The following is a 14,078-nucleotide window of genomic DNA, read 5'->3' as shown; positions in this document are numbered from 1 at the left end:
TTTCATTTTTATTTTACTGTTTTGTGTTTGTTTTGTCAAATCCATACCTGTCCTGTCAGATGATCACAGGCGACCACCCACTGCTCACAGATGACAACACCCATCCTCAGGTTCTCTCTCAGTGATACAAAGGGCTCTTTAAAAATATTGAGACCACTCAGCTTCCTCTGCACATATCTTCCCAGAGCTCCACCTAATACATGTATTCACACAAACACAAAAACAAAATAGAGACCTCATAGTAACTTACAAAAGCAGCCACATACTGAGTACCCAAACACTAGGCTATAGACATGTTAACAACTTGATATTTGTTACACACTAATCTCAACCATTTTACAGTTTAATTAAGAATGTCTTAATGTCTGAACTGTATTGTAGTGTAGAGTTGTATGATAAATAGTGTTGGTTTCATTTCTCAAAAGATGTGTATTTCATCAACAACCAGTCACTAAATGATGTCCACAACGTAGATGTACAACATATCATAATTCCCAAGTCAGAAAGGTTTTTTTTCATTCTGTTGGTCAGTGTAAGTGTGAGAGAGCCCCACCAATGACATCCATGAGTCGAACCATGCGTGTTTCTGGATATGGCTCAAAATCAGTCTGCCGCCAAACATCATCCAGAGCATCACTGCTCTGTTCCACCAGATCCACAACATCAGACATGGACAAGCCATCCAAACCACCATAGTCCTAGTGGAAACATGGCAACCCTGTGTTAATGGAAATGTCTCCCCCTTACATTAACAACTGCGTAGACAGTCAAAAAATAGCGGTTTGCAAACATACCTTTTGTATGGGTTTAAATTGCTCGGTGAAATAAGCTGCTCTTTCTCTCACACTGTTTTTCTCTGCTGACTGACACAGATCTGCCCAGTACTGGAACTCATCAATAGGAGTCAGTATACCTGCACAGAGGAATCAAAAACAATTTATATTGTATATTGTACATAATCATCTTTTTCTTTTTTCTTTTTTTACCAGAAAACAGCCTTTAAAAAAAATTAAATGCTTATGAAGTTTTGTCATACTATAGATTCATGCACTCTCACACAGAGATTCATACAATTGACTCTATATTTGTATACATATATTAGTCTGAGACAGTGATGTATATGATCTTTTAAGTGAAAGGGTTAAATGTTTGTAATAAAGGCAAATGCAGTTGTGCATTATGTCACTACAGCTTCTGTTGATTCGTCCAGAGAAACATACAGTATATATTAAAATGTAATCAACAATAATATTGTTCATCTTTTTCATGAGTATAATATACTCATAAACTCCAAACATCTTGGAACCTTCCTCAAAAAGTGGAATATTTAAAACATAAAAACAGCTCCCATGACTGTATAGGCCATGTCCTTCTTTCAACAAAAATGTATTTATGTAACATACCTAGTATATCTTCCTCTCTGCGACCTTTTTTGGCAGATGGTTGTGCTCCAGACTGGCGGACCACTGAGCCCAGGCCAAGCTCCAGCTCACTCAGCAGACCTGCCAACTTGGGGTCAAATGCTGAACACCAGCGCTCATCCTTGAGGGAAGAAAAATTTAAATTTAAAAAGTAAGAGTAAATGAGTACAGTTTTTATTTGTGAACTACAAGTGTAGAAAAAAATATCGACACCTGCCAAGTTTTCAGTTCGATTTTGCTCACTGTGTGATCTGGCAGAATTTCTCACTCAATGTTACCAACAAGGCCAACAGTATATACATATTTCATAGAGTATAGACGAACCTTCAGCAGTACAGGTGCAAAGACCTGTCTGACAGCCTGATAGAGAGTGTTGATAGGAGACTCTAACATGGACGACACCAGGACACTCCTGTGAAGGTTATCTTCAGTGATCACTGTGGGATGGAGCTTGAAGAAGACCAACACTTTGTCTCTGCTGTCCCCTGACGTTTCAATCTGTCAGATGAAGATGAGATGATTAAAAGATACATTTTCAAGTCATGCAACTGAATTGCACAGCAGTTTTTTAATTACAAACAAACCGACATACTGCAAGTCAGTGACTTCAGCATATATTCCCCTTATCACATTTTTTTTTTTTATGTTAAACATTGTATTGACACTCTCTGCATTTTTGTTACCTTATTCGACAAGTGAAGGTTGTTGTCATGTCTGCTGATGGACAGGACAAATTCATTTCCATCATCCAAGAAGTTATTGAGCTCCGGGCTGTCAACCAGGGAAGATGAAGGCTTTAGGCCATAGAAGTTTCCAGTTGTGGTCAGTATAAATGTCTTGCGAGTATCATCAGAACCATGGGGCATCTTGAAGCTGGAACTAAAGTAATAGCAGACAGTGAGAAAGCTGTATATGCAGTGTACTGGTTACACATCTAGGAGTGTGGAGGTCTGGTGTGCATTTATAGTAAAAATTGCAATTTGATGAGAAGCTTCTACCAATTTGTTGCCGATTATTATTTTTTTATCATTTTACTGCATCTTATATTATCTTTGATGGATTAGACTTGTAATTCTATCTAGTGTTGTTGTACTTGAGGTTTTTGAAGGTCTCAGCTTCACCTCAGTCATGGACACACTTTTACTTGTTTAGTCTTGGTCATAGAGAATTCAGCATTTTAAATAAAAACGACCACTGAAGACTACAAGTCATATTTGTGCAAAGCATTATTGTGATTGGATGGAAAATATCTATTTCAGATGCAGCCACACAGAGGTGGTAAAAATGTCTGATATCCGTACATCCAATGTACACAATGATACATCCATTATATAATTATTTATATGGTGTACTGGTCTTAGTCTTGATCATAATCTTGGTCTCGACTTGGTCTCAGTCCCTCAAAATCTTTCTTTTTATTCACTCATTTTACAATTGTACATAACAGGACTACGTAAATATAGGAATAATATAGGAAAATGTAAATATATATATATAGATAAAGCATATAAGGAATATACAGGTATTTGAGGGAAATAATACTAGAAATGTGTGGGAGGGACCAAAAAGATACAATAAACCACTGAAACAGATTAGAACAAAAGGTATATTGAAAAGCTCAAGAAAACAAAATAACATGTTATAACAAGATATACAGCTATGACAGTGGGTATGATAATGCATTACTTAACTGAAAACAGTTCCTTTAGACTGTAGACTACATGAACTACTGTAATATGACGAATATGAACAGGTAAATTCTGGAAATGTTTAGAAAAATCTGGGGGACTTTACTTTTTCTTACTTCATCTCAGTTAGTGTGATCTGGACTACAACACTAGCCCTGTAAGAACTGACCCAAGTTTGAGTCTGATAAGTCATTAAACAACACAAACTATGTATTCAGAAACAACAACAAAAAATAGCCTTTATCCAAAAGTACAAAAGTAAGCAAGCGAAAGTAGAATGTAAAATACGAGGACCAGTTTTATCACTGCTCATGTCTTGCTATACTTTAAGCTATATTGTCTTAAAACTAAAAAAAAAAAATCAGGACATTACACTGAAACTTTATAATTTTTCTGTTTACATATATCTGTAGTTTGTCGGCACTTATTGAACTGTAACTATCTGCACTTTCGGGTTAGATGTCTAATTTAATTTCGTTTTATGAGTACTGCGTTCAAGGACAATAAAGTGACTGTAATTCCTTATCTCTCTAATAAAGTCGGCTTGCAACATTCGCTTCTGTTTGAGCATCCTCCTCTACTCGCATGCAAATAAATACACATTTAGCAAAGCTACGATGCTACCGCTGAGCTAACCTCAGCAGAGACATCAGAGGACAGGTAACATTGACTAGCTAGCTAATGCTAGCTCGCCGCCTGTGTGGATAAAGTACGTTCATTTTGTCCAGCTGGTTTGCCTTTAGCATTATTGCGTAACTTTAGCATTCTTCGTGTCATACCGTTTTCGCAACACGTTGTACTCTCGGAGCTTTTTGTGACTCAGTCCATTTGAAGAAGCTGTGACAAATCTGTCCGTGTGTGTTCTTCAGTATTATGCTTGCGTGGTTACCAGGACAGCCACTACGATGTCTTGTACCACGTGACGTATCAGAATTAGAATCATACGCAGTCTACGTACAGTACGCAGTTTACTTGAAATAGTATATAAATATATAAATAGTATGTCATGCACAAACAAGCTTTTTGATTTCCAAAAACACATGGTGCCTCACTTCTTCAAAAGGAAATCAGACATATTGTTTTAGACTATTAATTAATGAAAGATAGTCAACATACTTTTATTTAAAGTAATTCTTATTTATATATTTATTTTGTAAATATAAGAAATATAACATGCCCTTTTTTTCTTGTAACATAGAAATAAAGAATTATAAACCCTCTGTTCTACTTTATTCTAATGGTTATTTTTAGACTGGATTATGTGATTTTACTTTAACGCTGTAATTTTCGGGGGGAAATGCACCATCTAAGAAAGTCCTTGAGGACAAGGCTTCACAGTCAGATGACACAGAATTTCCTTATCATGTCAGTCAAGAGGAGACAACTGAGAGGCTACCACAAAACACATTTTTGCTGCATGCATCAGTTATTGCTTTTCCCCCAAGTAAAAATACCTAGCTAGATCTTATAATTATTCACATTTCTCACTTTGGAGTTAGGAATTTCCAGATTGGCAGATTGGGGTGGTTCAGTGTTTAACCCTCACAGCAACACCTCTCTGTTTGCACGTCCCTCTGGTGCCAGTGTGGGTTTTCTCCGGGTATTCCCATTTCCTCTTACACTCCAAACATCTGCAGTGTCGTTGGAGACTGATTTAAGCAGGGTTTATATTCACTGCAGTGTATAAACTATAGAGAGAAGAGTCAAATATCAAGCAGATCATCAGATCACTGCTAAGAAGGAAATATGTGATGGAACCTAGGTGTTATCCTGACTGCAATGTCCTTTGAGCAACATTCTAAAAAACAGCTTCTTCCATCTCCGTAATATTTCTAAATTCCAACCTCTAGTGTCTAAGTTTGAACTGGATGATTATTCACGCTTTAATATCCTCACGTCTGGACTATTGTAATAGCCCTTTTACCTGTTTAAATAAGAAGGCCCTTCAGCGCATGTCGTCCAAAACGCTGCTGCAAGGCTTTTAACTGGAACACACAGTGAATTTCGGAATCCATTTTGGCTGGGAACCCTGGTTGATTTTTTGTTAAGATTATTTTGCTTAAATTAATATGGGTTTTTGGCTAAATTAATCTCAAATTAATCTTGATAAAGATAACGTGGGCCTAAAAACCATTCTTTTACATACAGTATAGCAACTTGAAGCTACATACATAACTGAAATGCACTTTGTAAGTTCCTATGGCATGTTCAGTGTTTATTTATAATTAAATTCGTATATCAATGCAAAACCACTCCCTTTGAAAAAGGGATTCTCTTTTTATGAAACTGGAGTTCCATTTCTGTCATTGACCATATATGGACAGAAGGGAAAATCCAGTAGTGAATGAGCTGCTCTATTCTGTGGTTCACAAGTCAAGTCAACATCACAAACACCCTGTATCATTAGACCTTCACATCCACATAGAAAAACTCCACGAAAACCCTTGTACATGGGGAAAAATGGGAGAAGTCTCAAGGAGAGCCACAGAGGACGGATACAGACACAGGAATTGGCTTGCTTTTAGTCCTTACATGCAGTGGGACGTGTGGGACTGTTAACACATGTATAAGTGCCTTTCTTGACTAGGTCTAATCAAATGAATTAGCTACCAAACTGTACATACAGTTATTGTAAAACTCATTTTTTTGAAAATAAATGGTTTCAGTGAGGCACCTCTAGAGAGATGTGACTCAGAGTTGGCACGAGGTAAAATTAGATTGTTTTTGAGTTTCTAAATCCCTAAGAATAATGAGAACTGATTTGTTTATGAACTCTTTTAGATATTTTGGTTATGACTGGAGTCTTTCTCCACGCCCTGTCCACTGAGCAGCAAACTCCTGTTCATCACCAAAGAAAGGCTGTATAAGAGGCCCTGTGAGCATTATTAATAATAATAATAATAATTATAAATAATAATACAATGTTTTTCACATGGTGAACGACTGAGTTCCCTTCTAAAGAATTTATTGACTGAAAGGGAAGTTCGACGTTCGAGTTGCAACATCACTGATAGAGAATGCATGCATGCACGCATTTCACACACACAGACACAAATCACATGATTCTGCAGAACATATACCAGGTTCATGTACATAAGTGTTGCAAATAACAGCTGTTAGTGGGTAGGCCAAGGAAATAAACAATAGCCAGATGACTCACACAGCTCCACCCTTTTCTTTTAAGCGCTCATGAAGAGGAAGTTAATCGCGGTTATTTCCAGACAGACTGAAGAAGAGAGGCAACATCATGGTAAGAGCTTTTCTTTCTCCTGTCTTATTTAAATGAAATAGCGGTGATTAAAGCAGTGTTATTTAGATATCATCATGCTGATGATAGTTTTCTGTACTATGCTTGGGCATATTAGGAGTGTGTGTGTGTGTGTGTGTGTGTGTGTGTGTGTATCTGTCAGAGGTTGTGATGAAGTTAAGGCTTGAGGGTAAGGGGTGGAATAAGGTAATAGTTTTAAGTATTCAGTCGAGGTAATGACTTATGCCTACAGTTGACCTTGCAATGATAATAAGACATGCAAAAAGACAGGCTCAGGCACATTTTAAAAATGAAACTCTTCCTGGAAGGTGCAAGGGTTTCACAAGTGCTCCACGGTTGTTTTGGCTCCTAGATCGGGACTTTCTAAAGAACATATCGCGTAAAAATGTGTTTTGATCACTGCAGACACCGTAGATGACAAAGGTCAGGTTAAGTGCCAAGTGATAAGAGTTAAAGGCAAATAAAGTCCAGGAATGAAGACTAATCTGAAACGCTTACATGTATATACACATTTTTAGAGTCTGAAAAACATTAAGTAAGATTCAGATTAGTGAAACTTTGGCTGGGCAGGGATTCCAACGAGACAAACACCTATGTACAAGTCTCTAATCTAATCTAATCTAAGTATATAATGGTTACTCACATGTAGTGTCAACTACACGAACAAAAAAAACAAAGGGCTTACTGTTGATAGTGAAAGTCTTACTATTGACTCGTTACCTCATAATAAAATAACTTGATGAGCAAGAGCAAGTACTCTACGTCATGTCACATGGAAATCCCCATACTACTGATAACTACTATCACAGAATTAGCTAACACATTTAAAGAGGACAAAACACCATTTACATATATATATATATATATATATATATATGGGAGGGTCGCAGGGGTGCTGTGCCAATCTCAGGTGACATATAGAGCGATAGGCGGGGTCCACCCTGGACAGTTCACCAGGGTCACATAGAGACAAACAACAATTCAACCATTCACACCTACAGTCAATTTAGAGTGACCAATTTACCTAATCCCCACATTGCATGTTTTTGGACTATGGGAGGAAGCCGGGGAACCCGGAGAAAACCCACACACACACAGGGAGAACATGCAAACTCCATGCAGAAAGGTCCTTGTTCCAACCGGGGCTCTAACCCGGGTTTTCTTGCTGCAAAGGCAAGAGTGCTAACCACCACTAACCAACCATGTGGCCACAATTGACCAACAAAAGAAATTTAGACTGAAATGCATCAACATCTCTGACAGTCTTCACCTCTAAACATCCCATGACGGGTATTGTTTTTATTAGACTCATTCTGAATCAATATTCCATGATTATTAATATCCCTTTCACGTTTTTTCTGGTCTTACTTTTTAAGACACAACATTCCAAACTGTCACTCATGGGAATTTCCAGCTGTAGTTTCTGTTTTGGACCAATGCATTGGGCTCCTCTATGTAGTGGTGTTTCCCCTGAATCATACTTTTGTTTTTTATTTTTCAAACTCAACATCTATTTAAACTTTGGACAAGTTTAAATTGTTTAAAAGTGGCATGTGATTAGGAAAATCAGGTTCTGGGTTTCATTATCCCTTTCCTTTCATTTATTTTACGACCAATACAATTCCAATTTCTCAATGGGAATATTTCTTAGGTCACTTGCAATGAGCTCTCTAACAAATTCATTTTCTCATTGTAGTCTATTGTTGGAACTGTACAGTTACTGATACTTTCAGCATTTTTACATAAAATCAAGAAAAATATACACTGACTGTCAGTAGCTGATATATCGGGGCATTCCCTTACACTTCACACTGGGACTTTCCCTAAGTTGAAGTCCGTTTTTCGGAGTGTTCTTTCAGGACAATAGAACCATTTTAATGAACTGTGAAAAGGCAGCCAGATAATTTCACGTTTGTTTGTTCGAATAAAGATTTCAAAGGCAACGTTTTCCTGCATAACTGTGTACAAGTTACAGACTGCACAAATACTGTAATTAGCAAAAATCACTTTTCATAAATTATGTTTATTGATTGTTTATTTACAATATTTTCCCAATGAAATGCTTTTAACAACATTCTGTATCTCTTTTTAACAGGTGTCCAGTCACACCCTACAATTTACCCGGTAAGAGCGATGACTCATACTGTAAATGAACCATCATGTTTGCTTTTAAGAAATACACAGTGTTGTTGGATAATTATATTTGGGTGAAGAAATAAAATTCCAGGAAGAGCTACTGCTGAGGTAGATGATGTCACTGTTGGAATTCAAACACTAATTGTGGATGACAAGTCAACTATTAAAGACTGCAAACAATCATCTATTTTTATAAATTCTGGCTCAATTGGTTTGTGACCCTGGAGCTCAGGTGTGAAAAACTGCAGGGATACCGAAAACTAATTTCAGATATGTTTCCTATGGTTGTACTAGCAGAAGCTGAGTTTATCCTCTTCACAAATGATATAACTTAGAAAATAGTTGCCGAGAACATGAAAACAGATTACTGTGAAGAAAGCAATGATGGAATGAAGACTGAAAACAGTTTCTCTCCAGGGTTCTGTTCAGGTTTTTTAGGCATGTCTAAAAATATGGCTCAATGACAAACCGGAGCCACAGATAGGGTAACCACTCTTCTCACACTGAAAGCCTCAGCACAGTTTTCAGTGGTTTATCTCTCTCATGAGTAATTACGCTTTAAATGTGTCTTCCCTTGATGCAAAAACACGCAGAAAAGCTCTGCCACTTTATTTAAAGCAGACTCCTGATGTCAGGCTGCAGGTACCACTGATAGAGATGGACAGGTCACCAGTCCATCCATCACATCTACGGTCAATTTAGATTGTCCAGTTTGCCTAGTCCCCAAATCTGCATGTTTTTGGACTGTGGGAGGAAACTGGAGAACCTGGAAAAAGCCCACACACACACACACGCAGGGAGAACATACAAAAAAAAGAGTTTGCTTTTCTAAATGTCTGTTAAAGGAATTATTAATATGATATTGACCTTGAGGATCCAAGTCTGATCAGGTCTGGGGATCAATGTGTGACCACAGAGGTAGTGGATTAAACCATCTCTACAGTAACATGTGTAACATGTAGACTGTGTACTGTACACACCTTGCCGTGTAACTGTATTGTGCAGCATTACCTGAGAAACCATGTGACCATCGGTATGTTTTTTCTCTGTCTATGATTTCTACCAAAGGAATCTGGGGCGTTCCCTCCAACTGGCAGCTCTGATTTGGATTGTGAGAATTTCAGTCACAGGTGAGTTCATCTGTCCTAGCATTTAACCTCCATGTATGTGAAATGCGAAATGCTGTATTTGGAAGTGAAACAATATGTCTTTCTATGTCAACTGAGCAGTGCTGACGCTTATCCTAGACACTGAAGCCAGGCTGAACGTTTCCTCATTGGCCTGATTTTTGTTTCTGCTTCCTGTACACTGAACCCAAACTCAAGAGAAGCAATGTTCTACGCTAAACACCCACACTGAATGTGACAATGAGAAGATATTCCAGTTATTGTAAAGTGTCATGAACTGTGACATTTCCATCATGTAACACATGAGCATTAGTAAAGACAATCCAAGCAGAGGAAAAAAGGGGAACTGAGATTCACCTATGACGTCATACTCTAGAGCTCTCAGAAAGCCAAAAGGAAAATCCCTTGACCTTTACGCCCACCCTCAGCCTAACGTAAAAATGTAACCTCTTGTAACCCTTTCCTGATATCTTACTTAAGTGTAGTTTTTCTTTTTAGAAACTAATAGATTTGATAGATCCACATTCACAATGCCACTATTTTAAGGGGTTTTACTGGATTCAGATCTGGTGACTAGAATCATGCTATAATTGTGGCCATAGGATGGTAAATTACAGCCATACAGGATGAAACATAGTCACTAGCAATTCTTAATGTGACATTAAAACATTGATTGATTCATAAATAACAAGCGTGCTACAAAAATGCTGATATCTTATTCTGACCCTCTATGCATACTTTAGCATACATTCAGATTACATTACTTTTTATAGGCTATGGTTTCCCTTTCCTAACTGTACAGCTCTCATATTTATTCTTGGCATCTGTCCTTGGAATGGAATCTGGGGTTTGTCTTGTTTGGTTGTACATAGCTCAAATTTTGGAAGTTGTATGTCCTGTGATGCTTTTCTGATAACTGCCTGCCGTCGTAAACAGCAATCCTCTTCTTTTATGCTCTAACCCTAAACTCCTGCTTTCTTTCTTTTTCAGAAAGTGTTACCCCCATACTCAGAGGGGAGGTTGGTGGAAATGTGACTTTTCGCTGCCCTGTGAACAAGACATGGAATATCACATTTATCTACTTCCAAAGGGGCGACAAATTTATCAACGGCTACCACACAACAAGAGATGCGGAGATGCCGGTAACTTGGGGTAACACAATAATGGATCGCAACAAGGCCCACATCGACATGATCAGACTGAACATCTCACATAATGGAGTGTATCAATGCATTATTCGGTACAGTGACAACAATATGCTTGAGGAACACTATATAAAGCTAGCTGTCACAGGTAAATATTTCAAAAATGTTTTTGGGTTTTTTTTTTTTTTTTTTAAACTTCATTTCTTACACTTACACTTACACTTACAAAAATGAAATACTGAATACAATATTTAAAATTGGGCAATGTCTGTTCACTTTAGCCAACTACAGCAAACCCTCAGTTGAAACAACCTGTGATGATGGAAATCTTGGTTGTGTTGTGAGATGTTCTTCTCATGGTGGCTACCCAAAAACCAAGATGAAGTTGATTACACCTGAGTCTGGGAAGTCAAGCACTCAGGTGTTCAAAGATGTGAACAGCAGTCAAGTGTCCAGTCCAGACACCATGCTGTTCAACAGCTCCAGCACCACATACATCAACTGCACCAGTGGACAGTGGAAGTATCTCAGATGCTCTGTGGGAGAGGCCACGTCCCACATGTTCTCAGTTTGTGAGTATTTACATGACAGGACTTTGAGCTTCATTTCACACCGCTGACAATAAGATTAGAACGTGCAGGTGTAGCAGAAGAGCTTTTCCAAACAGTATGCCATGTGGTAGATCACATAACTTTAACCAATAACAAAGCATTTCAGCTGCTTTTTTCCCCTACTTTCTTAAAATGTACAGTCATAGCAGGGGCCATAAGAATGTGCAATATAGAGGATCTTATATCCTTTTGAATGCCCCTGATACTGCTGGAATTATATTGTATTTGTTTATAAACCTAATCAATAACATAAATGTTTCATTGTGATATCTTGTTTACAGTACAAATACGGTTTACTCAATAAACAATAGTCATGTATTGTCCTAGCCATTTGTTTGAAATGAGGATAGAAAAGAAAAGAATAAGAGCAAAGAAACAGAGCCAACAGGATTTGGTGTTGACAACAAGTAGCTTTAAGTATAAAATACTGTCAGCATTGTGCTTAAACTTTATCAGTACATGTGTTTAATATTATATTTGTTCTCATTTCAAGGTGAACCCAAGCGTGTACCTGAATCTAACAATCACACACTAATAATTGCCGGCGTGGTGATGGCAGTCATCATTTTTGTTATTATTGTGATCGTGTTTTGCAAGTTTTCGTGCAAGAAAAGGACAGGTAAGGACAGATATCGTGTTCTGCTAAACACTCATTTATGTTTGTGAAAATATGGACACGTGAGAATAAATAAAAAAACCTTACAACTGTTTCTACATTATTTTTCAGGAAGGGCAGCGGGACAAATGTGCAACACAAACGGAGATCTGCAGTAAGTGCAAGTTTGCGAAACACCATTTTCCTCATCTATGTAGTCCTCGAATAATGCTTTGTTTCCAACCTTTCCTATTCTTTTGGTATATTTTTCTTTTTCTCCAGTGAGAATATCAGCCTCAACCCTAACCAGGAAGGAAAATAAGCATCTTGAGAAAGAAGGTGATGAAGAAGTACGTCTGATTTTTACTCAGAACAAAGACTATCTTTTCCAGAATATAGAGCTCAAATGTACGTTTACATATGTGGCAAGCCAGGAAGCTACAGGAGCCTGTGACTGCCCGGACCTGGCTCACATGAGACTGTAAATATTCCGGCGACACTTGTGACCGTAAGTGTTGAAGGAAGTGTTTATCATCAGTATCTACTTCAACTGACGTCATTCAACCGAAATTCAGTAGGTTTCAAGTGGTTTGTGGTGTCATTTTTGGTCGGGTACTGTCTGTGAAGGATACACTTCCCAGCAATTTGACTGTTACACTGACATATCCATGTGCAGGAGATTGGACTTTTGCACCTGTATTGTAACATTTGCACTGTATCTTCAAAAAACGTTTTAACAGTTTTTGAAAATACAGTCTTTGCACTTTAAGCCCCCCACCCCCCCTCCATTTGATCATTCTGCCAATCTCCTAGCAGAACATACACTGTTTGTTCCTGTCAAGCTGGAAACAATCGTTGCCCTCAATGTCTTGTGAATATTTATTTTTTTAACCGTAATTGTTGCTTCTGAAATGTCAAATGCAACATTGTTTGTTTTGAGTTGGGTTCAAATGTATTTGATTCCTCTTCCTCCTTGGAATTACCAAATAGTGCTGCTTTCATTTCCTAAATCACTCAAGGTTGTTATAACTTATTGTAGTTCATATAGTATTTCAATCATTTATAATGTCATTTGTATTTGTATTTTTGTTTTTACTATGTTGTGGGATGAATTGCACTGACATCACTCATGAACATTCCTTTATTTGACAAAGTAGTTAAGAGGTTTAGACGTTTAAGTTTAGGCTAGGATTTTTCAGTCACACTTTTATGTCAACATTCTTTTTTCAGTTGCAGTACTATCTAATTGCCACTAGATGTAGTACTAGCACCACAGACTGAAGATGTAAATCTTACCCTCACAGTACATCATAATGTGAACAATATAGGCCTACAGTATCTGAATATTATTTTGTAGGGCTATCGCTTCTTTCCATGACCCTTGCAATAAAAGCAAGAATTTTCCACCAGAGAATGTGACAATTTTAAAATTCCAGTGTCAGAGCAATATGAATAATTATTTTTTTTACATTGATACAGTGTGTCTCTGACCTTTATACAATGTGTGGTCCTGGACTGGGTGGTCCTGATTTGTTAAAGAAAAAGAGATGTGAAGTGAGTTCATAACACTCAGGGTATTGGCAAGATAACACATACACATTACAATAAACTTGTCTTTGACTCCACCTCTTGGTTCTTCGGTTCCTTTTTTTTTATACTTCTACCTCACACACCTCAGTCTCCCTTCCACACTTGTTTACTCACTGTCTCGTGAGTCACAGTGACAGGCTGTCAGTCCAGCTCGCTGCCCTGTGTTTACATTGGGCAGCAGACCAGCACCAGGCTGGTTGCACTTCAGGAATGTAACCCCCTGGTCCCTGCCCTCCGCCACCTCCAACTTTTCCCTTCTCCCCACCTTTGTCTTCCCCATCTTTTTCTAGTTCTCTTTCATTCTTTAATTCCCTCATTGCATGGACTCGCCCCATCTCCTCACTTTCCTTCTGTTGCTTTTTCCACTATTACCCTTCCGCTCTTCTCCTCCATCTAATTATCTTCTCTTTTGCTCCATTGCCCCGGCCCTTCCCTCCCTTTCAGTCCTTCTGCCACCTCGCTTCCTTACCCACACTTTCTCCTTTCTGAACCTCCAC

The 14,078-nt window shown here is 38.0% G+C and overlaps 2 protein-coding genes across 3 annotated transcripts in view; one reads left to right on the top strand and one right to left on the bottom strand.

Annotated features, from left to right (window-relative positions):
* The window catches only part of dync2h1 (dynein cytoplasmic 2 heavy chain 1), a 90,390-nt gene extending 86,418 nt beyond the window's left edge, over positions 1-3,972 (bottom strand). For both annotated transcript variants that reach the window (XM_058633739.1, XM_058633740.1), the window contains exons 1-7: positions 3,889-3,972; positions 2,105-2,300; positions 1,746-1,919; positions 1,404-1,542; positions 795-913; positions 554-698; positions 48-193 (exon numbers count right to left, since the gene is read on the bottom strand). In XM_058633739.1, the coding sequence (XP_058489722.1) occupies positions 48-193; positions 554-698; positions 795-913; positions 1,404-1,542; positions 1,746-1,919; positions 2,105-2,287 (906 nt within the window). In that variant the 5' untranslated portion in view covers positions 2,288-2,300; positions 3,889-3,972. The remainder of the gene's footprint in view (positions 1-47; positions 194-553; positions 699-794; positions 914-1,403; positions 1,543-1,745; positions 1,920-2,104; positions 2,301-3,888) is intronic.
* A 2,309-nt stretch (positions 3,973-6,281) lies between these two features.
* Positions 6,282-13,616, top strand: LOC131462759 (uncharacterized). The gene is made up of 8 exons (XM_058634264.1): positions 6,282-6,359; positions 8,473-8,501; positions 9,582-9,643; positions 10,631-10,933; positions 11,067-11,357; positions 11,890-12,015; positions 12,124-12,166; positions 12,274-13,616. The coding sequence occupies exons 1-8, from the start codon at positions 6,357-6,359 to the stop codon at positions 12,311-12,313; spliced, it is 897 nt and encodes a 298-aa protein (XP_058490247.1). The 5' UTR covers positions 6,282-6,356; the 3' UTR covers positions 12,314-13,616.
* The last annotated feature ends 462 nt before the right edge of the window (positions 13,617-14,078 follow it).

This window comes from Solea solea, chromosome 7 (genome assembly GCF_958295425.1).
Source record: "Solea solea chromosome 7, fSolSol10.1, whole genome shotgun sequence".
NCBI classification, from domain to species: domain Eukaryota; kingdom Metazoa; phylum Chordata; class Actinopteri; order Pleuronectiformes; family Soleidae; genus Solea; species Solea solea.
Note: the sequence above shows the minus strand (reverse complement) of the source record. Positions and strands in the feature narration are given on the sequence as shown.

Coding starts and splice junctions, on each gene's coding strand:
- LOC131462759 (XM_058634264.1), top strand. Junction 8,502..9,581: donor CACACCCTACAATTTACCCG/GTAAGAGCGATG, acceptor TTTCTACCAAAG/GAATCTGGGGCGTTCCCTCC. Junction 10,934..11,066: donor TATAAAGCTAGCTGTCACAG/GTAAATATTTCA, acceptor TGTTCACTTTAG/CCAACTACAGCAAACCCTCA.